The 25,481-nt window shown below is 40.8% G+C and overlaps 1 protein-coding gene across 8 annotated transcripts in view; it reads left to right on the top strand.

Moving 5' to 3' along the window:
• MAP3K20 (mitogen-activated protein kinase kinase kinase 20) overlaps positions 1-25,481 on the top strand; it is a 136,833-nt gene that overhangs the window by 7,203 nt on the left and 104,149 nt on the right. For 7 of the 8 annotated variants that reach the window (XM_036422324.1, XM_036422322.2, XM_045575253.1 and 4 more), the window contains exon 2: positions 6,106-6,298. In XM_036422324.1, coding sequence (XP_036278217.1) covers positions 6,140-6,298 — 159 coding nt within the window. In that variant the 5' untranslated portion in view covers positions 6,106-6,139. Of the gene's footprint in view, positions 1-5,292; positions 5,935-6,105; positions 6,299-25,481 lie in introns of those variants that run through there. The other variant, XM_036422323.2, reaches the window with a different exon arrangement.

Genomic DNA, 25,481 nt, shown 5'->3' with positions numbered 1-25,481 from the left:
CAGGGTCACCTAAGACCATCAGAAAACACAGACATTTGCTTTACGTTACACATATAGTAAAACATAGAAGAAAGAAAAGAAACAATAGCTGTTGTATTTTTAAGATTCTGAACGTGGAATTCCCTGAGATATCTGTGACTGAAGATCCTATTCATTACCTGGCTGGTGCGGCTCAGTGGTTGAGTGTCAGCCTATGAACCAGGAGGTCAGGCTTCGATTTCCAGTCAGGGCACATGCCTGGGGTGCACGCTCAATCCTCAGTGTGGAATGTGCAGGAGGCAGCCCATCAATGATTCTCTCTCATCATTGATGTTTCTAGCTCTATCTTCCTCTCTGACATCAATAAAAATATATTTTTTTAAAAAAGAGATCCTATTCACTGAACCTGACCTTTTTTCTGTAAGATAGTACTGCTTGTCTCCTGTGGCAGCCGGGAAGGAAAGAGTGTCTGTGGTAGGCATAGTCCTAGTTAGTGTTAGTCACATACCTAGTCTCCTCTTGCTAGTAGAGATCTTAACTTTTTCTAGTGACTAAAAAGCAGGAACATCGTGGAACAGCAGTCCTGTTCAGGAACAGGATACCTGCATCTTCACCTGTGGTGTTATGAGCCCCAGACCAGAGCTTTCCCCATTTGTTGGAAGCAAAGACTCGTAGGAAAAAGCAACAAACACTGCAGAACCATTATCCCAGTGGTGGTGTTTTTATACACATGATGATAAAGCACAGTTTTACTAGCTTATTCATTAATCTATGTTTAAGAGGCTGAAATAATTCTAAGTATTAGGGCAGCATAAATGGCAAAAGAATTTGTCGAGGGCTGTTTTCCAAAGCCTTTCTTGTCATATTCAGGATATAATAAAATTAGTTTTTCTATATTGCTTTAAAAATAAACTTGTAACTTTTGTGAAGAAGAGAAAACGGAAAGTATAAAATCAGGGATGGAAGAATACCAAGAATTTGAATTCAGAAACAGGCCCTAACCCTAAAAGATAGAAAATTTCAGGAAAAAAAAGTCCAAAGGCCTATTTTCTAGTAAAGTTAATCCTTTTATGAAGTAGATTTAATTTTTTGACATTAGCTTTGTAGGTGCTTCCTGAAGCTGGTTGCAGTTTCCCGAGTCCCTCTGATACACAGCAGATAAGATCTGAAAGAAAGCAGTGGCCACTACTGAAAGCAGGTGCCTTCTGGATCCCTACCAAAGCCAGTGCTATCATTGAATGAATAGGCACTAGAAACTCTAGTATTATATTTGAAAAAAAAAAAGTATTGACTTTTAATAACTTAAATATTCTCCTTACAAAAAAATTTTTTTAAAGGAAATTATAATTACTTACTAATAAGATAGATGTGGCAAAAATGACCAAAAGTCAGAATGCTACACAATTAGGACTGGGAATTATTGCATGGGGAAAAAATTGCCTTTTGGGTGTAAAAGCAATTATTTTAACTTGGTGGAATAAAAACATTGTAGGACTGGGTATACTGTATAAATGTATATGTTTATATAGATGGCACTTATTAAATTCTGGTGTATTCCCTGGAGAATATGTTGGAAAAATAAGAACACAGTTTGATCAGGTAGAATCTTTCCCAAGATGCTGTAAGTACATTTAATCAGCAGCTCAGATTTTTCATTCTTCTGGTCATAAGTTGATCCTCTTAGAATAATGATTTTAAAATTAAAGGAAAGAAAGTTCAAAGGGAAAAACAAATATATATGATCTGACACTCATAAAGATGGCAGTGGGAATCTCAATTGGACTTTACAGATAAGTCCATGATGCTTTGCCCAGCTCATGGGAGTGAAAACCTGTGCCCGCCCCTCCAGAATTGGTAGTCTCTCTGTTAATCAGATGGGACTTAATTTCGTATGGTCTCAATAAAGCATTCACATAATACATAGCTGGTTTCCAAATGGCAGGATGGATCACAAAGGGAGTAACAGTGATTCCGGGAAGAACATGGTTAATTGCCTCATCTCAGGGGGTAAAGACTGAGGAGATCTGTGCTTCTCAAAGGCCTGCCTTCTCTGACACCCTCAGGCCAGTTTCCAATGTGCCTGATCTAGCACAGTGCATCCATCTCCCCTGGACCTGCTTGCTCTGCACCGGAGGGTTTAGCTTTAATCACACTGCTCTCACCTCTGGTTGAGATCGCTGTTTATTTTATAAAAAGGATTTCCCTTCCTCTTTCCCTCTTTTCTTACTTCTCCTTTGGACTCAGAGACATCGGGTTCTGAAGGTCCCAAACACACACCCTTCAGTTTCCTAAGAGGCCTAGGCAGCTCTTTCCAAATCAGAATTTGCTTCAGAATCCTCCAGGATGGATGGAAGAAGAACTTGTGAGAACGTATAGGTTTTAGATTGTACTTAATCGGTTGGAATCTTTTCAGTTGCAAAAGGCATAATCGAAGAATAGCCAGAAACTGTTTAGTCATGTGTTTGTTCATTCAACAAATATTTTTGAATGGAAAAGTTACAGTGTGCCTGGCTGTGTACTTGGTGCTGAAGATCCAGCAGTAAATAGAAATGGCTTTTGTCTTTAAAGAACTTACAGCCTGGTGGGAACTAAGGGGGAAAGATGAATGGGCAAAGAAAGGAGTTATGACGCAGAAGGAAAATTTAACTTTTTGTGAGGCTCAAAGGAGGTGGTTGTGGACAGGAGTTTGTTTTAGAAAAATAGAGGTTTTTCTAAGCAGAGACACAAGCCTGTGCAAAGGTATGGAGACAGGAGGGAGCAGCCTGATCTGAACTGCTGTGGTTCCCCGTGTGTATGTGGAGAATGAGAAGACAAGCAGTAACAGTGGCTATTGGTGGTAAAGGAAGAACACAAGAAAATGTCCCCAGAGTTAAATTCATGAAGTACAGACAGAGTTCACTCAGCGCCCTATGAATGACTGAAAAAGACTCAGTCCTAAGTGTATGCTATTTAATTTCAGGGTCCCAAGGATGAATACAATATCCTAAAAGCTTTCAGAAAGGAAAAGCTATATAAAAACGATTAGTAATCAGAGCAGCATCAGACTGCACTATATGCTCATTAGAAACTAGACTATGAAGTAATGCTTCCGAAATTATTTCCTACCTAGAATTACATACCCAACTGGGCTCCCAATCAAGACATTTTGAGACACACTGATTCTCAAAAAAATGACGTAGGGCACTCTATTCAGGTAGCTAACGGGAGCTGTGCACTGTCAAAGCGAGAAAGTGAAGCGAGAAAGAGAAGCCAGGAGAAACAAGGACAGGCATTCACAGAGGGAAATGTGAAGGAAATTCTTAGGGTGATGGGACAGGGAAGGGAAGTCCCAGTTCAAGTCAGGCCTCCAGAGCAACCCTTCCAGCCAGACTGAACCAGGGTGAAGGGAGAAGGAGGAATGTCTCCAAAAAAAGGGTAGAATAAAAAAATTACCTGATGTTTTTCTTCATTGAGAGTACTTTTGCAGTTCTTGGGAGAATTTGATGAGGTTAACAAGTATTAGGTGTGTAAGAAGCTAAGCAAACAACAACAAAGCAACTAGGAGAAACAAAAAGTTATCCAAGAAAGGAAAAGTTACTGAATTCTACATAGCACTCCTGGGAATAATATTTACTTTGTCAGTAAACCCTGGATATTGACTAGACTAAATGTTACCGTGAAGTTGGAAGCTGGAAGGATTAGGCAAGTGTGGCCTATTGTGTGCAAAGAGGTAAAGGGTAGTATATGAGGACTAAAGCCTTATCGTCCACTGACAAAAATTAATATCTAAAATTAAACCAGGAAATTGCAATACAAACACATTTTTTAGAAATAGAGATAAATACCAGAAGAAAATGCTACAGGGGTTGAAATTAGTTCCCTGTGGAGAGAGAACCCAGTGAGGAGAGGGGTGGGCACAGGAGTTCTAATTTTACTATAAGCTTTGTAGTTCTATTTTCATTTTTGTACTTTTATAAAAATAAAAAATGATTAATAAAAATATAGGACTTGCCGAAACCGGTTTGGCTTAGTGGTAGAGCATCGGCCTGCAGACTGGGGTCCCAGGTTCGATTCCGGTCAAGGGCATGTACATTGGTTGCGGGCACATCCCCATAGGGGGTGTGCAGGAGGCAGCTGGTCGATGTTTCTCTCTCATCGATGTTTCTAGCTCTCTATCCCTCTCCCTTCCTCTCTGTAAAAAATCAATATTAATATATATAACTAGCGTCCGTAACACTGAGGGGAGTTTTCATCAGTGTTTTACATTCTGTTGAGCAAACTATTTAACTTGCATATTCCGTGTACCTAGCTTTGCCTCATTTCTTAATTTTACCTACATTTTTTTCCTTTTATCTGATTAACTAAAGATGAATTGAAGCTAAAGTTAGTAAGGTAAATTATTGGCTCAAATATGTGTATGCCCCTGGATGCTATGGCATGTTCTGCCTGCATTTTCACATAGATGCTAAGTTATCTTTTCAAAGTTAGAGATTAAAAAAACAGACTCCCCTTTTACCTTCTCCCCAGTGTAGAGCAGAGCTTGCACTCACATAAGAAATCTTCATTCTTCAGTGACCTGCGTTCCTAAAACGGGATTGCTAGTCAGCTGCACAGAAAGATCTCTGAGCCGCCTGCTTCCATCACTCAGCCAGGCTGCACGTGTTGTTTATAAAGAAATGCTGTCAATTTGAATAGATAAAAACTGCCTCCTCCACCTTTTTATTTTGAAAATAATCAACTCCCACAGAAAAATGACCAGAGTAGTAGAATGCCATGAACTTCCTTCTGGATTTGCTAGTTCTTAACATTTTGCCACGTTTGCTTCATCTCTATACCCATTTTATTTTGAGGGAGGAGAGTTGAATAATTTTAAATTAAGCTGTAGATAGCATACTTTACCATGTCTATCAGCATATCTTCCAAGAACAAGGACATCTTCAAACAAAAACAAAATAATGTTATTTGCCATAGATAATTTAATATTATCTAGTATATAGTATATATTCAGATTTTCTTAAAACCCCAGTGATACTTTCCTAGATTTGTTTTGATCCGATATCCTTATTCTAGAAGTTTCCCTGCTTAAAAAAAAAAAAAAAGAAAGCCTTTCGTGACATTGACAGGAGGAGGCCAGCAGGCCAGTTGTTTTATAGAGTGTCCTGCCCATGTGTTGTCTCTTTGCTCCCCATGAGGTTCTGGTTTACAATGTTGGCAAGCATATGTACACAAACTTTCGTATCCACCTGCTTTGTATGCGCGTTCAGAATCACAGCGTTCTGTTTCCTTGTTTGTGTGTTTTTGTTTTGTGTTTCCTGCTGAGCCGTGGTTTGGCCTGGGGTGCGGAGGGCGAACGCTTACCTGGTGTGCGGAGAAACACCTGAGACTGCAGAAAATATCACTCTAATAATCTCGGGGAGGGGACATCCGTTCCTCTGGAAACAAGCATAATATTTTCGTTCGGCATTCTTGGCAGAGGCCGTTGGATGACTTAATATACTGTAATCAGGGCAAGTTTTCTACTCTTTAATTAAGTTTCTCCTGCAGCACACAGGCCAGGGAGCCACTTTGGAAAACACTTGGCCGGCTTTCCCATCGTCCCTAAGCCGAACGGTGTTTGCCTTTGGACCCTAAACGCTGGCTGCATTCGGCTTGCAGCATGTTGGCTCTCCTCGGGCCGGGATGCCCCGCTGCTTAGGTTATGTGTATTTTGCGTGAAGTGAGCACAACGTGGAGCGATGGCATGCCTCGCATGCCAGGAGAGCTATGCAAGCCCGCTGCGGAAGGCACGCTTCCCGGCCGCCCCGGCTTCCCGATAGGAGACCTGGTGACACAGTAGCCTTTCGGCAGAGCTCCTGGGGATGTGCAGGAAGCGCGGCTACAGGTCTTGTCCGGGGGGAAATCTGAGCCATTTCTCCGTGGACAGCTGTGTGGCAGCGTCAGGGCAAGTTGCTGCTGAGTTTTGCACGGGCTGCCAGGGTACGTGGTTTCCTTCTGATTTGTTTATAGTCCTGGTTTTCCTTCTCCTGAGTCATCAGGGCTCTTTCTGGGAGTTTCACAGGACTTTTAATACGTGACCTGAAGTGGGACTCAGGGGGTTCGTTCCAATGTATAATACTTGTAACCCGACTTTTCTCTTTCTCTCCGCAGAGTGTGTGGAAGTATAATCCTTTGTCATTATGCGATGTCGTCTCTCGGTGCCTCCTTTGTGCAAATTAAGTTTGATGACTTGCAGTTTTTCGAGAACTGCGGCGGAGGAAGCTTTGGGAGTGTTTATCGAGCCAAATGGATATCACAGGACAAGGAGGTGGCTGTGAAGAAGCTGCTCAAAATAGAGAAAGAGGTAAGGTCCTTTCCCGCTCTCAGCAGTGGTCGCCCTGGCGCTTACGTAAGTTTTTCAAGCTCCAGTCAGAGGTCACAGGCTGCCAGAAGCCTCGGAAGGCCTTTGGGGCCGATCCGCGAGGCCGTTCGGGGAGCCCCATAAATAGAAATGGTCGCCGCGTGTGCTTTAGGGCGGATTTCTGCCAGGCTCATCGGAACTGAGAGGGCTTCTTTCCATGGCATGAAATAGACCGAATGTTCTCTGAACTCTCCTGGAGAGGAGGTATGATTTCAGACCTTTCCTTTTTCCACATCAGCCAAGAGGGGTCAGTAAAGAGTAACGTGTCAAGTTTTCAATCCCCCTTCCATTTTCTGTCCCTCCGTGAATTTGTGCTCCAGAGTTGTCTTTTAAGAAACAAAAAGCACTTCCTACTGAAGAATAAGCAATGCCAGTTTTTTTGGATTTCACCTCTGCTTGAGGCAAAAGCAATGGACTTTGTCTCATAAAGAATTAACAGGTGCCCGACAGAGCTGCCCTCCTTATAGAACCAGAAACGGCCAAGACCAGTTTGGCTCAGTGGATAGAGCATCGGCCTGTGGACTGAAAGGTCCCAGGTTCGATTCCGGTCAAGGGCATGTACATTGGTTGCGGGCACATCCCAGGTGGGGGCTGTGCAGGAGGCAGTGGTCAATGATTCTCCCTCATCGATGTTTCTGGCTCTCTGTCCTTCTCCCTTCCTCTCTGTAAAAAAATCAATAAAATATATTTTTTTTAAAAAGAAGAAGAAGAAAAAAAGAACCAGAAATGGCTGTCAGAGTCTGGGATACGTCGTCAAAGTTCATGGGCCTGTCATCTTTCTCAGGAATGAAGTGCTGTGCCACCCAAATTCAGCGCGGTGCCTTGAAGAGTAGGGCCGATGTGGAGCTGACCTGCATTGATAATTTTTAATAGCTACCCTCTGGAGCTTGTGTTGGTCATTTCTATTTTCCTATTTATATTTCTACTAGTCCTGTTTTGGCTAGCTATTGTTCTCTTCAGTATCTTTAAAAGTGAACTTTTCCATAAATATCCTTTAATCTCTCTGAATATTGTTGTGTTTTTCTTCATTAATTGCTGTCAGTGAATTGTAGCAACTGGTGAGGGAAGGAGACCCAGAAGGCAGCGCTGGGTGACTGTGGTCCCCAGCAGCGTTTCCAGTGGCTGGGCCAGGCCAGAGGGCTAAGCTCTGCCGTGGGGTGTCTCCCGCTGTGGAAAGCTTACTGGTAGATGTGAAAGCTTTTAGAGCCAAGTGCACTCGAAGCAGGAGGGTACTATGCAGAGTAAGTTTCCTCCTCTTCGTCTCTTGACCAGCACAGTTTTAAATAGTAGCCAGGTAACAAGACCATTCCTTACTCCGGACTGAACCTAGCTTTTCTCTCTGGTGAACTCTTTATAGGAAGCAGTGTCATGCTCCCTTTTTATCATGGGAAATGGAGCTTTGAGAAACGTGTGAGGCCTCCCCAGGGGAACAAGTGAGACCCAGGAGATCAGATCCCCTGTTTTTGTTGTTGTTCTTTTCAACTCTAAAACCTCTAGCTGACCAGGTTAAGGATAGAAAATAAACCAATTCCATCACATTTTAGTCAAAGAAGTATGGAAGTGTGCTAATATTTTTATATGTTAGGTCATGCAACTTTAGTACAATGAACATATTTATGTGATTGTTGGGTGTGAGACTTCATGAGACATGAAACAGATATTGATAGGAAAATAATAATTCCCTCCACACACACACACACACACCCCCACCTATGCTTAATACCTTTTTTGCTACCTTTGAGAGAGCCAGAGAAATGACACAGGAAAGCACAGGGGGTGTAGCAGGAGCTGGAAACTTCCAGGTCCTACTCTGGTATAAGCTTTTAACCTGCATGGGTGTCATTCGGAAATTGAGTTGGTTACAGTGAACTACAGGAGCATCCTATATAATTAAAGGGTAATATGCAAATTGACTGAACTGAGGAACAACCGGTCACTGTGATGCGCACTGACCACCAGGGGGTAGATGTTCAATGCAGGAGCTGCCCCCTGGTGGTCAGTGCACTCTCACAAGAAGCCGGGCTCATGGCTGGCGAGTGCAGCAGCAGTGGCAGGAGCTTTTCCAGCCTCTGAGGCAGTGCTAAGGATGTCCGACTGACAGCTTAGGCCTGCTCCCCGGGGGAAGCGGATCTAAGCTGTCAATCAGACATCCCCCAAGGGCTTCTGTACTATGAGAGGGCACAGGCCAGCTGAGGGACACCCCTCTGATCCCCCCTCTCCCTGCTCCCAGTGCATGAATTTTGTGCACTGGGCTTCTAACTCATACCTTATAAGTAGAGAACACAAATTCTATTTCAGCTTTGGGGCTTGGTTTAGGCAGTAATTATCAATGATAAAGAGATATGGTACATTATTGCAGAGCATTATTGCATCCCACACCTACTGAATCAACAAGAGTATAAGATACAAAACATATTTGCTTAGGGGATGGAAGTTATTGGGAAGGAAATATGCATTTCTTAAGCAAATATTTGTTATACTTTATGAGGTAGGTATTGGCTTGCTGGCTAGGTGTTTTCTAAGAGGTAAGATAAAGGTAATTTGCTCTGGATTTTATTGTACAGATTCAGTTTCATGTCACTTGGTCATTTTTGCCAATGAGTTTTAGAAGCAGTGGAATATTTAATAATATGTACGTGGCTCACACATTTAATTATTTAATTAAATATATGCCATGCACTTAGTAAAAGATAAATAAAATACAGACCCAACTCTTCAATGTTGCTTATGTGAGAGGATAGAGGGAGACTATTGATTGTCACTTTATTTGTAGACTCTAGTTTAGTGAGTTTGTATTGCTCTCCTCTGCTTTAGTGCATACATCTGGATCGCTGTGATCAGAGATAAGCTCCTGTTAGGAATGTAATTTGGTAAACTTTTTAGAGAAAAGTTTAGCAAAATGTATTTTTTTAAAAATCTTAAAATATTTCCTTTGAGACAAAAATTTTACTTCTGGGACTTTATCCTAGGAAATAGGAAATAATCAGCTATCTGCGGAAAGATAGCTATAGCAGGCTGTTGTTCATCCTACATGTAGAATAGTGAGGAAAGTGCATATGATACACTGCTAACTGGTAAAAGCAAGTTATAAAACATTTTAATGAGATCCCAGCTGTCCACTCGGTGTCTGTTTTTATTTTTCTGATACTTTCTTTTGTTTTCCATATTTTTCTATGATGATCTCATATTCCTCCCCTCCCCCAACATTTTATTATGAAAAATTTCAAAAATAAAGAAAAGTTGAAAAAGTTTCATAGTGAACACCTATGTATCTACCATCCAGGGTCTATTATTAACATCAATATTTGCTTTATCTCATATATACCCAGCTATGTATCCTATATCCATCAATCCGCTTTGATGGCATTTCAAAATAAGTTACAGGCATCAATACATTTCCCCTTAAATTCCTTTAAAGCATGCCTATTATTACCTGAGTTCAGTATGTGTTTGCAGTTCTGTTTTCTTTTTTTTGGGGGGGGGGGATTATATACAATGAAATGCATGTATCACTCAGGTTTGACAAATGTGAGCCCATGTGATCCACATATTTACTTTTATAATCAGAAAAACACAATTTTAGAAAAAATGTAGCTCTGCAATCTATGGCACTTTCTAAGGTTGTTCCAGGAAATCGAGTTTTATAAACCTCGTCACAAATTACTAATTTTTCAGTCTCAGTATGCTCCTTTAAAATGCTTCATCTGTACTTTCCCGTAGCCGTGCCATAGGATCCGCAGTGGTGACTTAGCTCATTCATGTTAGTTACTGGTTTACCTACAGTGCTCTATTTCTTTTTGTTTTTAAAAAGTTTACAACAGGAAACAATGATCTGAAGAATATATACCAAAGGTAAGACAGGAAGCCATTATTGTATCTTTTGGGGAGATTTTAGTTGAGCTGACATCAAACCAAATTGCTGAGGCTGAAATTGAAGCAAGGAGCGGAGAGGGCAAAGAAGGCCCTTGTGGACCAAGGTCCCCTCCCAATGGCTGCAGCCCAGAGAACAGCCCCACAAAGTGTTCATCAGCCTCACAGCGGGGGCTTCAGAACGGGCCCATCAGAACAGCTCATTTTACCCTGGCTGTACATTTGATGACATGTAGAACCAGCCCTGTCTGTACATGGTATTTTTTTTTCCCATCTGAGAGATAGAAACCTGCAAGCATTTGCATTAACTTGGAATTTGATATTCAACTGATAGTAGAAAACCAGATTTAAGTATGAGATGTGAAAGAGACACGATTGCTTTTCATTTTCCCAAAAGAATTGAAAGGAAGTTCAATCCTCAAGAGATAAAATATGAGGCTTTTTCTGCATTTGCCTTGCTTTATGCAAGGCATCACTCCCTTTATTTAAAAAAAACATTTTTTCTTCCATATCTGACTCTTGTGGAAAAGTTGAAAGCCATATAAATTTAAATTTCAAAACTGTCCCACATTGTAAATATTTATACAGAGAGCTCAAAAATGTCAGGACTGATAATAAGAATAGGAGCTACCAGTAACTTTTTATATAAAAGGAGAATATCCATGTGAAATGGAAAACACAATCTTAATATTGACACAAAACTAGGAAAGAATGAGAAATAAAAGCTATTGTTATACAAACTCTATCAACATGACAGCATTTAGTGCTTCATAGAAACCTACTTAATGTTGTTACCTTTGTTAGTTCATAAGAGAGAGACCCTTTTTTCCTCCTCTTTGTAGTTCTGTCGCTGGCTTTTTATTAATAAATTATTTGCACTTGCTTTAGTTGTAGAAGTGCTGTTGTAATGTTTTCTTCTGTCCCTGAAAACAATAAAGAGAATTGCACATTTACCTTCTTTGTCGATCCTCATCTGCCTTGCCTGCCTCACAGGAATGTGCTTGTTCCTTGCTGCTTGATATCATGTCACTGTAGACTCTCCTTTCATTCTCAGTCAGGAAATGAAAATTTCATACAGAAAGCTGTCCTGTATTTCAGTACCTACGTTTTCTCCATTTACTCTGTTAAGCCGTGAAAAGGCCAAAACATGACTGTCCTCACTCTATCACTGGCGGTGACTGGCGTGCAGCTGTGTAGTCACAGAGCATCTTGCTTTACCTGATGTTTGATTTTTATAAACCCCCTTGCTTTTGTACCCCTTAGACTGGCATGCCATTTCCACATAAGGGATTTTAAACATTTCCCTGTGCCATGTTTTGACTCTGTGCTATATATATAAACCACCACTTGAACTAGAGAATAAGAAAGCTAATGAGTTATTTTATTTGCAATTAATGTAGTCATCATCCAGAAGTCTATATTGAACAGCTGTCTGTCACTCAGCTCTTTTTTTATGAGATATTTCTGTTCCTGGGAGCTTATAATCTATGACACTCCCATGTGAACGGCTGTACTGTAAGGAGATACAGAAAATTGGTGGTTACACAATAGTCACAGGGATGTAATATATGGCATAGGGTATATAGTCAGTGATATTCTAGTAACTATGCATGGTGCCAGGTGGGTATTGGAATCATCAGGGGAATCACTCTGTAAATTATATAATTGTCCAATCACTATACCTGAAACTAATATAAAGTAATATTGAATGTCAACTGTAATTGAAAAAATATAAAAACAATAATAAAATAAAAAAAAGTAAAGAGCTGAAACCCGTTTGGCTCAGTGGATAGAGTGTTGGTCTCTGGACTGGGGGGTCCCAGGTTCGATTCTGGTCAAGGGCATGTACCTTGGTTGTGGGCACATCCCCAGCAGGGGGTGTGCAGGAGGCAGCTGGTTGATGTTTCTCTCTCATCGACATTTCTAGCTCTCTGTCCCTTTCCTTCCTCTCTGTGAAAAATCAATAATATATATATATATATATATATATATATATATATATATATATATATATATTTTTTTTTTTTAAAAGTAAAGAGACATGGAAAATTGAACACACGTAAATTAAATCGAACAAATATGTAAATTAAATGAGTAAGCATGTGTTACTGATGCTTCTGAAGGTAACACAAACCTTTTGGGAGAGGTCACTTGACAGTGAGGAAAAGCCACAGGAATGGTTTCTTCGGGGCCAAGGAGAGTTCAGAAAACTACCTGAATTGTAACTCAAGTTCTTACCATGTTATGTGGAGTGCAGTTACATTAAGACAGACATCACTCTATGCTATTTTTCAGATTGTTGATATCATCATTAAAAAATGTTCTATTTGCAAGAGAAAGCCCCTGTACTTATTTTTGCTCCTTAGTCACTTAACATTTTTTACATCCTTTCCAAGCTTTGTTAGATTGCTTGTTTACTTGCATGTGGAGGTTATTTTGGGCTTGTCATATGAGGAACTTGATTGCAACTGTTATTTCAGCACTCATTAAAAAAAAGTATTAATCTTGGTTTATTAAGCAATAAACATTTCGATACTTAATATTTGTTCTCCAGCCATACGCTAAATACTGTGCTGAGTTCAAACCCATGCACGTATTTCAGTGTTATATCCTGATGAACCAGTGTCATACAAAGCCAGGCTCTTGCTGCTGCAAGAAAAATAGCATGAAGCACGAGTTGCATTTCTGAGCTACTCAAAGCCTGGACAATTGAAAGAGTGGAGGAGAGGAAGAGCCACCTATGAATACTCCCGATAGTAAAACAGATATGATTTGCTCTCAGTCTTCAGAATAGAATGACCTCACTTGTGTATTAAAAAGGTGCCAAGAATTTTCTTATCTGCTTTCTGGTGTAGACAGGAAATCACTGACATGAAATTACCTAAGATAGAGACCTGCTTATCAACTTGTTCTCATTCACGCCTGAGCCCTTCTCCTGGTTAGGACACCCAGTTTCTGTTTGAACACCGCCATGGATAACACGTGAGGTGCAGGCTGTTCAATTTTGGAGCAGTTTCACTCCAAGGAAGTTCTCTACCATGTAACTGTCAGCCATTGACACTGGTGACCTCTTCAGGACCATCCCAGAACAAACCTTAAGCAATAGTAAACACAGGAATCACCTTAACGTTCCCTTCTTTTGTAAGATTTGCGTAAGGTTTCTGCTCCTGAATTACAGAAAACAGTTTGCCGTTCCTAGGAGAAGCCTTTTCTTCTCCATGTGTGGCTGATTTTTTTTTTTTTTTTTTTTTAGGTCTTAATAAATTAGTTTGTCTTTGAATGAAAGGATCTGTTTCATAGCAGCTGGGAAGGATTTTCCTGGCCATGTTTCTCCATCTGGTTTTTTCAGACCTGTTTCCAAAAAAGGAATCTAAGATGCTTTTCCTTCGCTCTGTGACTGTCAGATGTTCACTGATTCATGACCTGAGAAAAATTAAGGTGCTCTAAATGAAATGAGACTGCCGGAATTTTAATGACTTGACAATATAACTCCTACCCCTGATACTGTTCTTTAGGAAAACAGCGCGCAGTAAAATTAGCTGCATTAGAGCAGCTACGCTGATAAGGATGGAAATGTCTGGGCAGTGTTTATGCGAACTCTGTTGAAGAAGGAGGGGACTATACAGCTGCTCTGCTTTTGAAGAGAGATTATATTAAGCAGTCAACGTGCAGAATCAGTTTAACTCACTGAAGTTTAAAAACAAGCAGAGCAGTACTTTGTCTAGTGGGAAACAATTTGTTATTGGAACTAGGGATGTAGTCTACCGTTGGAGGGGTGGTCAGTCTGGGGAAACAGACATGTGTAAAGCTTTAGACAAGGAAAAAAAGTACTCAGAAGAAATAAAAAAGAAATATGTATACATTTTTAGTTTAATCATGGGGTGGGGGTTTTAAAATACAATGCATCGTTTTCTTAGCACCTTAAACTAACTGCTCCAAAAGGACTTAGCTGCTGAGCAAATTTTTAGAGTTGTGTAAGTGGAGAACATTTTCTCCTTAAAATTTCAGAATAGTTTTTTTAACCACAAAGTTTGTCTTCCTTGGGACAAACTTTATACTCAGAGGTATTAAGTGATTCTAGTAAGAGATCAAGACATTAACATGAACCAAATTTGAGGTATGGAGTGTTAAAATTTTTATATTCTGCCTGGTTTTAAAAGCAATTTCAGATTGTTAATAGGTAGGATGAGCATATTTTTGAGGTTCCCGGTAAAATCCTCTGTACCTCCCCCAAATCTCTGACCTGAATGTAGAGTAAGGATATAAAGGAAATGAACATTTCTTGAGTTCCTGTTATTTATAGCCACTACTCTGAGCACTTTCCATGTATTCTCTATGTAATCCTATCGCTAATGCCTCAGCTTTTAGCACTGTAATTTCAGTCGTTAAGATTGTTTCCCCTAATAAAAACAGCAGCTCCCACTGAGAAAGGTAACTCCGCATGTTAGTACTATCACCGAGTGAATGACATATGTGTCTTTTTCCCTGAGCACGTACTTTCCTAAATGGGGAGCTGTGTAGTTGATGCTGCAGGATTCTATGGCCTACACAGAATACAAGGCAACCTTTTTTCCTGTGTTCTGCCGTCCAACAAATATTGAGTATTTATTCCATGCTCAGCACTATTTTAGATATTGGAGCCATATCAGTAACTAAAATAAACAAATATCCATGTCCTTTTAGAGCTTACCTACAAATGTGAAAAACACAGTATGTGGAAACAGTATAAAAAAGACCCTTACCTCTCTTCACTATGGGCTGAGATTAGAGTACAGAAAAGGAGGAATCAGCAATGTTACCATGGACAAAACTGGTAGCCACCACCTTAACCAGGTGAGCAGGGTGAACATCACAAGTGATCATTTATGTCCATGGCATATACCCCAATACGATGTGATGAGAAAAGTACTTCATCTTGGTGGTCTTCTTCCCCAAACCTATAACCCCAGCGTAGTCATGAGGATGATGTCAGATATCCCAAACCGATGGACATTTTTTACAAAGGACCAGGCCAGTAGCCCCCCGACTATTAAGGTCTTGAGAAATAAAGACTGAGAAACTGTCATAGTCCAGAAGAGTTTAAGGAGGCATGGCAACCAAACACAATGCAGGATCCTGAATTCGATTCTAGAACAGAAATAAAGGACATTGGTGGGAAATGGTGAATCCAAACGAAGTCTGGAGATTAGTTAATAGTAATGTAGCAAATGAGGGTTTCTTAGTTTTGATAAATCTATCCTGGTGGTGCAACATGTTAAGATGAGGGGAAATAGGATGAGAGTAACCATCTGCATGATCTCCTCAGCTTTTCTGTAAATCTAAAGTTATTCCAAAATAAAAGGTTTATATATATAAAAATGTAAGGAAAAACATAGAACAGTATAAAGGAGATAAGGTATGACAGAATGGGGCCGAAGTTGCAAATTTAAATAGGATAGTCAATTATAGAGAAGGTGATATTTGAATAAAAAGTTGAAGGAAGGCTCTAGGCAGTTTGGTTCAGTGGATAGACCATTGGCCTGTAGACCAAAGAGTCTCAGGTTTGATTCGAATCAAGGGCATGTACCTTGGTTGCAGGCTCCTCCCCAGCTCAGGCCCTGGTCAGGGCTCATGCAGGAGGCAACTAATTGATGTTTCTTTCACATCGATGGTTCTCTCTGTCTTTCCTTCTCTCTTCCACTTTCCCTAAAAGTCAATGGAAAAATATAAAAAAGAGATACAAGATAAAGGTGAAGGAAAAAAGAGAGGGAGCCACAAGCATATATCTAAGTAAAGCATTCCAGGCAGAGGCAGGTGCCAGCTGGGAGCATGTCTGATGTGTTGGAGAAACAGCAAGGGAGCCACTGTCTGGAGTGAGTGCCTGAGGGGAGGAGAAACAGAAAATGGGACCAGAGGGTAACAAGACCAAAAGGTAGAGGGCCATGTAGGAAACTGTAGGAGTTTCTGATTTAAATTGGGAGGAAATGGTGAACAGTCACATATGTTGGAGTAGAGAAGTGAAATAATTTGACTTATGTTTTAATATGACCACTCTAGGTACTCTGTTGAGAAAAGACGATGTGGGGCAGAAGTACGGGCAGAAAGCACCAGCTAGGAATATAACCCAGATGAGAGATGTTTGTGGCCGGAGCCAGGAATGCAGAAGGCAGTGATTGAATTTAGGGTGTATTTTAAAGGTAGAGCTAACTAGATTTGCTCACTGATTGGACATGGTTTGTGAAAATAATCAAGGAAGTTTCACAAGGTTTGCCCCAAGGAGATGGAAGGACATTATTTGCCATCATGTGAGATGGAGAGAACATGGGTGGAACAGGTTTTTAAGACCAATCAAGAGTCCACTTTTTTAAAATATAAACAATGAACAATTGGAATTAACCATTTAAAAAATACCATTGACAATGTAACAAAAATATGAAATAGTTGGAAACAACTCAAAAATCCATCAGCAGATGATTGGATAGACAAAAATAAGATATATGCTTATAATGGAATAACATTCATTCCTTTAAAAAGAATGAATTTCTGATACATGCTACAGCATGAACAGATCTTGAAAACAGTATGCTAAGTGACAGAAGCAAAACACAAAAGGATAAACATGGTATGATGTTACCTATATGAGATACCTAGAGTAGGCAAATTCAAATACAGTGGTTGCCAGGGATTAGGGGGAATGGGCAGTCATTGTTTAATAGGCACAGAGTTTCCGTTTGCAATGATGAACAAATCCTAGAAATAGTGGTGATGGTTGCACAACAGTCTGAATGTACTAAACCCATTACTCTTACAATGGTTAAAATGGCACATTTTATATGTACTACAAGCAAAACACAAAGTTTTATTTTAAAAAGAGGAATACTAAGAGTTAAATTTAACAACTGAACTGTGCAAAACCTTCGCACTGGCATTGCTGAGAGAAATTGAAGAGGGCATTAATAACTGGAGGGTTACACTGTGTTCCTGGGTCAGACTACATGCTATTAAGATGCCAGTTCTCCTGAGTTTGATTTGTTTATTCAATTCAATCCCAATCAAAGCGCCAGCCAATTTTGGTGGAGAGATTTACAAGGAGATTTGTAAAAGAGAAGACATGGAGTTACAACAAACCTGGGGCAGCTAAAATAACTTTGAAAAAGAAGAGCGATGTTGGAGGATTTATACTGCTGCTTTATTTCATTACTTACTGTAGAGTTATCAAGATTGTGTGGTATTCATGTACAGATAGATGGGTTGTCCTGAGTACAGTGAAGTAAAAGCAGAACCAAAGAGTTGAGGATGGATGCAAGGCGAGGCTTCTGTTGGTTGCTATGGAATTTAAGCTAGCTGTAGAGGGAAGGGAAGACATCAGAGAAGGGAGTGGCACTGAAAAGATATAGAAACTGTTGATTGTGGGTCGAGGAATTGTTTGAATTAGGTACTAGAAGAAGGGAGCTAGAAACATAGTAATCGGCGGCTAGCAAGTGGGGTACATGGACTGGTATTATTGAGGGGTGCAGTTGTTGGTCATGTAAGGTCTAGGATGTGACCAAAGGAATGTGCAACCAAGGTATGGTGAAGGCTTAGGTCCTTACAGGGGAGTTCAAGGACGTTAGAGGACAGGTGTCAGGCTCATTTATGTGCATGTAAGCATTCCTACACTCTGATATAGGAATAGTAATTGGAGGAAATGACAGCTAGGAGCTGAAATAATAAATGAGGGGAGGGGGACTGTCTGGAATTGGTATATGTTGGCAGTCATGAAGGTTAATGGATGATGCAGTCTAATGGCGTAAGATTTAGGGAGGACCTGGGAAGAGCTCTCTGAAATGACAGTGAGGCCACCGTGCTCCCTTTGTGCCCTGCCCGATTGGAGCAAGTGGGGAAAGAGAGAGGCTGGTTGCCATTGGCATGTGTGCGGAGGAGAGCATGGCTTCTGTCAGAGAAAATGAGCAAAAGTTTAGAGAAGAGGTTCAGGGTGGTGTGGTCCAGCTGATGAGGGAATGTGAGGGCACTGGAAGGGTCTCAGGAGTTGGGGGAAGTGGGAAGCAGGGTCTAACTGGAATATGTACAGTCATATTGGGATCAGTACATGAGGGGTGAGGGAGGGGCAGCCTGGGGCATGGTCTGTCTTGTGGTGATGACATCAGCAGGGACAGTGGGCACAGAGAGGTTGGCTCCGGAGTTCTCCAGGCAGATAGCTGCAGCCAGGCTGTGGGGTGGGAAGGGGTGGGTGTTGGCCCCCCTGGCCTCAGGAGTTGGACAGAAGAGACACGTGGGGAGGAACACATGGACTAGGAAAATCTGTTTAACAAGAGAAGAGATTTTCCTTGACTTCAGGTTGTGTGATTTGTGTGGTCTGGAATTTGTCAGAGACGCAGAGCAGAGAACTGGCTGAGAACAAGGCCATTGTAGAGAAACTAGGAAACCGAAATGAGGAGAACCTTCTTGCCAGCATGTCCTTAAAGGGGAATCAATCTACTGGCAAAGATAGCAGTCAAAATATTTATGATGAATTTCATTTGGCGGTTTTACACAACGTCTTCTGTCTGGTGTTGGAAATGGAGGCGTTCATCCCTAGGAAGCAGCGTGGCTCAGGGTTGGAGAGCTGGCGCTCCATAGTCAGACAGTGCAGGCTGAAGTCCTGGCTCCACGACTCAGCCGCTGTATGGGCCAGTACTTCACCAGGTCTTAGTTTCCTCTTCCATAAAATGGAGATAATAACAGGGCCTGCTTCCTCAGGATGTGTGAGGACCGAACGAGGCTGTCCATGTAAGGGCAGTTAACATGCTTCCTGGCACCTAGTCAGCTGTCAGTATTGGTGACCGTTGTTATTACTGTTATTTCAGCAACTTATAATCAGAACACACCCAATATTTATACTCTCCTCTGTGGCTTGTTAGCACGTATTTCAGCATAGCTTTCTCTTTTTAAGACTTGTAGACTTTGTTTTGTTGAGCTGAACACTTGAAACCTGTATGGTTTTATGAACCAGTGTCACCCCGATACACTCAATAAAAAATAAAAATTTTTAAAGAGGCTTGTAGATAACTAGCTACTTATATACAATAATTCATATAGGATAATGTTTCCCGGTCTTCTAAAACCATGTTTTCTGTGATGTCTTTTTTCTTTTTTAATATTTTTATTTAATATTTTATTTTATTTTAATTTTAATATTTTAATCTTTTATAGAGAGGAAGGAAGATGGGGAGAAAGATAGAAACATCAATGATGAGAGAGAATCATTAACTAGCTTCCTCTTGCACGCCCCACACTGGGGATCGAGCCTGCAACCAGGCCATGTGTCCTACCAGGAATTGAACGATGACCTAGACACTCAACCACTGAACCACGCCGGCCGGGCTGTGATGTTTTCTCATTATATATTTTATTTCCTTACCATCAACAATATTTGGTCATGGATTTACTGTATTTTGTGTTATGAAGAAGAATATTTTAACCTTTCTTTAACTATACATGTTCCTTCCCCTTTCCCTGTCCTCTGGAAATGTTATCTTCTCCTTATTGGAGAATCACTGGCCTGTAGGGTCCTTATGATTGCATACTGGAACAGTATAGAGACATTCCTTCACAGATGAGAGTGGTGGAGTGAAAAGGAGTGGTGTGTTAGTGCTGGTGAGGAGATGGTACCATGGGCTCGCGGTCTTTCGGTATATGCTGGCAACGGAGAAGGATAATGAATAGGGCAATGGTGAAGGATAATGAATAGGGCAACCTAATGACATGTGACTCAGTGGTTGAGGAGGAGCATGAAGAGCTGTGTGGAAGCCGAAATGAGAAACAAGGAGGACAGTGTGCTCACCTCCAGGCCTAGAGGGGCAAGTGCTGAAAAGGATCCACCCATTGCCATTGAGAGGCCTGCGGAGCAGAAGGAAACATCAGGGAAGTTTAGATTTTCATTGAAAGTCTAAGATGGCATAGCCTTCTGGCCTGTAGATTAAAACGAAATGCCATTTGCCTGGCCAGTGTGGGTCAGTGGTTGAGCATCAACCTATGAAACAGGAGGTCACTGTTTGATTTCCTGTCAGGACACATGCCCAGTTGCAGGCTTGATCCCCAGTGTGGGGTGTTCAGGAGGCAGCCGATCAGTGATTCTCTCTCATCATTCATGTTTCTATCTTTCCCTCTCCCTTCCTCTCTGAAATAAATTTAAAAAATATTTAAAAATAATAATAAAATGAAATGCTATTTGACCCATCATCCTCACTTTTTAAGAACTTTTTTTCTAAGAAAATAATTAGAAAAAATGAACATCCATATGTATTAAGAGTGTGTATGGCCATGAAAATTGGAAACAGTGAGCAAGTGCTATCTTTATGATCAGAAAAAAAAAACAAAAAACCTCAAAGCTAACCAAATGCATGGAATCTTACTTATAGCAGGTAGTTGGGAAAAACATCTTTACAGCCTGTCTGTTTTATATACAGAGGCAATTTATCCTCTGTTTTGGTTTGAATCATGCAAAGTTGTTTGAAAGTATATTCATATACTTTTGATATTTTTTGCTTCAACTCTCCCAGAATATCACTGATGGCTTATAATTTTAACCTTATTGATAAAAATCTTATTTCACTCCAATTTCTTTGCTGTCATGAAGCTCTGCATACATGTGGTCTAAGGTAAACACATATTCTACTTAACAGCTTTTCCAGGTCTTAGTTGTTTGCTAAAGAAACATTGCAGGCATTTTAAGTCAAATGTAATTTGCATTTATCTGGGCCTGGGCACCTTCTTTTAGTATTCTTTAGGAATATAAATAACTCATTTGGTTACTAACCAATAAGGCTTTAGAATTTTGCCTTTGTTTCTAGCTTGCTCCAGATCTGGTAATTATAAGGGAGATGAATCTGCATTTGCTCTGTATGTGATAAACCTATAAAGAAACATCTAACCCAGTACTCAGGAGGTAATTGAAATTATGTATTTTCCTTAATTTTCTTCGATTGTTTTTTTCTTTTTGTTTTAGCAAACCCATAAAGGCTCTGGAATGCTTGCCCACAGCCACTTGTCAGGATGAGTTAGGTATTTTCCTTTTAAGATCTGTATATAAACAGAGGAAAACATTTCACACCTGTTTATCTTAGCAGAGCCTGCAGCGGGGGAGGTAGATTCTCCATGAACTCTTCCCTCTAGAGAGGCGTTTAGAAAAGAGCATCTGTGACTGTGTCAGCTCTGGGAAAGAGCGCTCAGAGCAGACGGAGGGCCCACAGTTCAGACAAAATGAAATGCCACTGTCTACACCTCCCATTTCTCCATTTGAGTCCATCTCTGCAGGTCTTCCAGCTCACCCAGCTGAATGGTCTGTGCTCACAGGACACTCCTATGACACATTTTCAGAAACACACTTTAGGGTTTAGAATTTTTTCTTTAATGAAAACTACCTTCAGTTTTGGTTCCCATCTGAGATAGTAAATGTCTCTCTCACCCTAGCATATTGGGAAATCTAGTCAGGGTGGGGCATCATAGATGTGTTTCCAAAAATTTCCAAAGGAATATTTGACGACCTACCTTTTTAAAAAAAAATATATTTTTTTATTGAGCCAAACCAGCTAGGGCTAATGACCTACCTTTAAGATATTATTAAGTCAGATCAGTACTAAGTTAGATGACATGAGTAAAAATAACTTCTAAATCAAAATAAGTGATGTCCCTTTTGGCTGAATCAGCTCCTAAGTTATATAAGAAACGTGGTCTGTTTTTTGTTTGCCACCATCCCTCATCACCGACTTTCTTCCCACTTTACCATGGGCTGCAGCCTCATGTCTTCACCTTCCCGCCTTCCCTGGCTTCAGTACCTGCCTCAGTTGTGGTCGCCAGCCATCCTGAATTTGACCATCATCCTGAGTGAATGTGGTGTCCACATGAAAGACCTCTGAGCTGACTGCAGACTCCAGTCACTGCCGCTTCTAGGACTGTCAGCTCCACTTCCCTTCAGCCCCTTCTGGGTAAAACCTTCAACATCTCATAGCTTAGGGCTGTTCTGCCTTCGGAGGAGCACCCCTCCTCTGCCCACATATCTTCCCCAGTCTTCCAACAGCTCTGTCGTTCTTCAACCAGGGCATCCAGGTTTTATTCTCCAAACTTGGCACTCACATTTGGATTCCCTTGTCTCCAAGCCTAGAGATTTCCCACCATGCACTCATTTCAGGGCTCTCCTCTTAATGTTGTTAAATTCCTTTCTGTCTTAAAAAATTATATCTTTATTGTTGAAAGAATTACCCATGTCCCCGTTTTCCTTCTATTGATGCCTTCTAGCCCTCCTTACCCCCCAAGGCTAAGGTGACCAAAAATTGGGACTTTTTTAAAACGTCGAGGGACGCGGGACAAATTGATAAAAAAAATTGAGACTGTCCCGCCAAAAGCGGAACGTCTGGTCACCTTACCCAAGCCCTTCACCACCCTATTGGCTGTGTCCATGGGTTATGCACATTATATGCATACCAGTTCTTTGGCTGATCACTTCCCACCCACCTTTCCTCCCCCTTTCTTGTCTCCTTGATCTTCTCGTCCTTGAAGACAAAACATCTGTGCATCACCTGGCTCAGGGTTCTTGTCTTCTTAATGGGCAACTGATGTCAGCATATCTATTTATAGGTTTCGTTTTAATAATTTTTCGCAGTGTCAAAAATGGACTCTACCATCAGAGGACAAATGTTGACAGCACAGATGAACCCGACTAATGGAATTACAGGGCCTGCAGTTTTTAACTCTGGGCTACAAACGTCAGAGTCTGCATACAGCAAGTCATCTGAGGAAGTAGAGTCAGCCTGGTGTCGCCCAGTGGGGAGTGGTAGAAGCTGTGGGGAGTGGAGAGGGCAGCCTGCACTGGGCATAGCTGTGTGCCGGCTGCCCTCTCCACTAGACCCAGACTGGCAGCTCATGCATACATCTGTTCTGCAGATATGTTCTTTTTGGCCCACACAGTATCTTGATCTTTAAAAATGTATCATCGACATTTAAAACTTAGATGATTTTGCACGAAAATCCAGACTTCTAGTTTCTGTGAAAAAGAAACACACTGGATCCCTGTTGTTGAGTGGTAACACTGGTGACTTCATTGATGAGGACAAGGCGCACTGGAAATATCAGTTTTAAAAGATTTAGTAAATGCCCGGCCGGCACGGCTCAGTGGTTGAGTCGACCTATGAACGGATGTCATGGCTCGACTCCTCATTAGGGCATGGTTGCTGGCTTGATCCCCAGTGTGGGGTGCACAGGAGGCAGCCAATCAATGATTCTCTGTCATCATCGATGTTTCTGTCTCTCTCTTCCTCTCCCTTCCTCTCTGAAATCTATAAAATATATGTTTTTTAAAAAGAAAAGAAAGTAAATTTAATACATAGTAGAGTGTTTTATTAGCAGACATTTCTATTCCATTGAAAGGCTTCCCCCACACCCACCTCTTTTGGAGGTTTTCCCCAAATTATAGGGAGTATTAAGTGCATTGGCATATTTAATTTATTTTATTTTATTTTTTGTCTATTGAAAACAGAATTTTTTAAAATGACATTTGTAACAATACAAAGATAAGATTTTATATGAGTTATCTCATATAAATCCTCAATGATTTATTCATAAATGAAAATAATAACACGGCTCTTACATACCTCATCTATTTTGCTATTTATTTTCTTACTAAAATTCCACTTTTTAGATTGTAGCCTAAATATCCTTAATTGCACAAGAAGAACTGGATCATAATTTCCAAGATTGCACAACGCAGACTAGAACAAATGTTAAGATTCTGTAGAGGAGTGCTCATCTAGAAAACGCGTCTGAATGAGTCAAAGAGACTCTGTAACTTCTAGCTACAGAAAATTTTGTTACTCTCTTCTGGCACCTAATACCACAGACGCTTTCCTCCTAAGGTGTATTAGAAAAATGCTTAAGTTAGATAAAGGCCTTCTCTGTTCAGTTAGAGCGATGTACCTGCCATTTGTCAAGGTAGGGAGGGTAGGAAGAGGTGGTGGGTACTCCAGGTAATGGTAAGCTGAGAGATGTGACAAGAACAACAGTTTCTAAGTCTCTGGGATGGCAGGAGACTTAGCCCATGGAGTTTTCTGTTCTTTCCACGATTATAACCACAACAATTTGGACCTGAGAACATTTTATCTCAGGTCAGCTATTTTTGCTTCTATTGTTTTTTTTCAAATGGAGCAGTCTAGCCATTTAGAAGACCTTAAGATTTTGTTTCATCTCTTTTTCTATTTGTAATTCCATTTTCCTCCAATCAGAATATTTCTTAGTTTATTGTGTTGTTTACATTGAAGGAGATAAGATAATTCTTTAAATCGGCCTGAAAGAATGAGGTGTGAAGTTAGTAAAATTAATGAGTCTAGTTGCGGGAGCGAGAACTAACCACAGAGTTGTATGGACCTGTTAATTTTTAAAAATTATTCCCACATTCTTATTTCTGTGTTACTGGTTTGTGATGGAGGAGCAATTTAGGAAAGCAGCAGGCAAAAAATGTAGCATGCGACTATTTTATGTGCTTGTTACTTAGATTTACTGGGGAGTCTAGTTTTGATTCTTTTGGACATGAACACTCGGGAGCCACAAGCATACACACATATAGATGACACACCCACACACTACCCCCCTTGGGTTTTCTCTGGACTTCCCCCCCTGGGTTCCTGGAAGCTGGAAGAGTCCTAAACGGCAAGTTTGCCTTAGAAGTGAGTAGTACTTATGTCATTTCACCATTATTTTTTGCATCTGCATCATCATGGTATATTGGACTTGATTTCAAACTGACATTTCATTCAAGGAATCACAACTTTTTCCTATTATTTACTTAAAATACTATCATGATAATGATTTTAGAGGTAGCTGTCACTATGTTTGAAAAGTATACAGTTTGTCCAGATAGTAAATCCTGTCCAGTGGGTAGTTATTCGGGTCATTGTATCAGCCAGGTTCCACTCAGGAGACAGAAACCATGCCAGTAATTTGAAAGGAGAAAATTCAATATAAAATTTATTAACTGGAAAAAGGTCAACTACCATTAGCTAGTAAGCACACCAAAGAATATAGGAATAGTAAATGTGGGGGCAGCTCCCACCTCTAGAGCTTAGGGAGGAACAGACTTGCAACCACCCCACCCGCAGGCGGAAATGTAGACCTCACTGGAGAGCATGTGGCTGCAGCCTTCTGGACGGTGGCTTTGCTGAGGTGTCAGACTGGCCCACAAGAAGCCCACAGGTTCCAGGGGAGATCTCAGGGTTGCCATGGGCTGGGGCTGGTGTGCAGGAAGCCA

This window comes from Pipistrellus kuhlii, unplaced genomic scaffold (genome assembly GCF_014108245.1).
Source record: "Pipistrellus kuhlii isolate mPipKuh1 unplaced genomic scaffold, mPipKuh1.p scaffold_m20_p_7, whole genome shotgun sequence".
Taxonomy (NCBI): Eukaryota; Metazoa; Chordata; class Mammalia; order Chiroptera; family Vespertilionidae; genus Pipistrellus; species Pipistrellus kuhlii.
The sequence above is the reverse complement of the archived record's forward strand: the minus strand, read 5'-3'. Positions and strand labels throughout refer to the sequence as shown.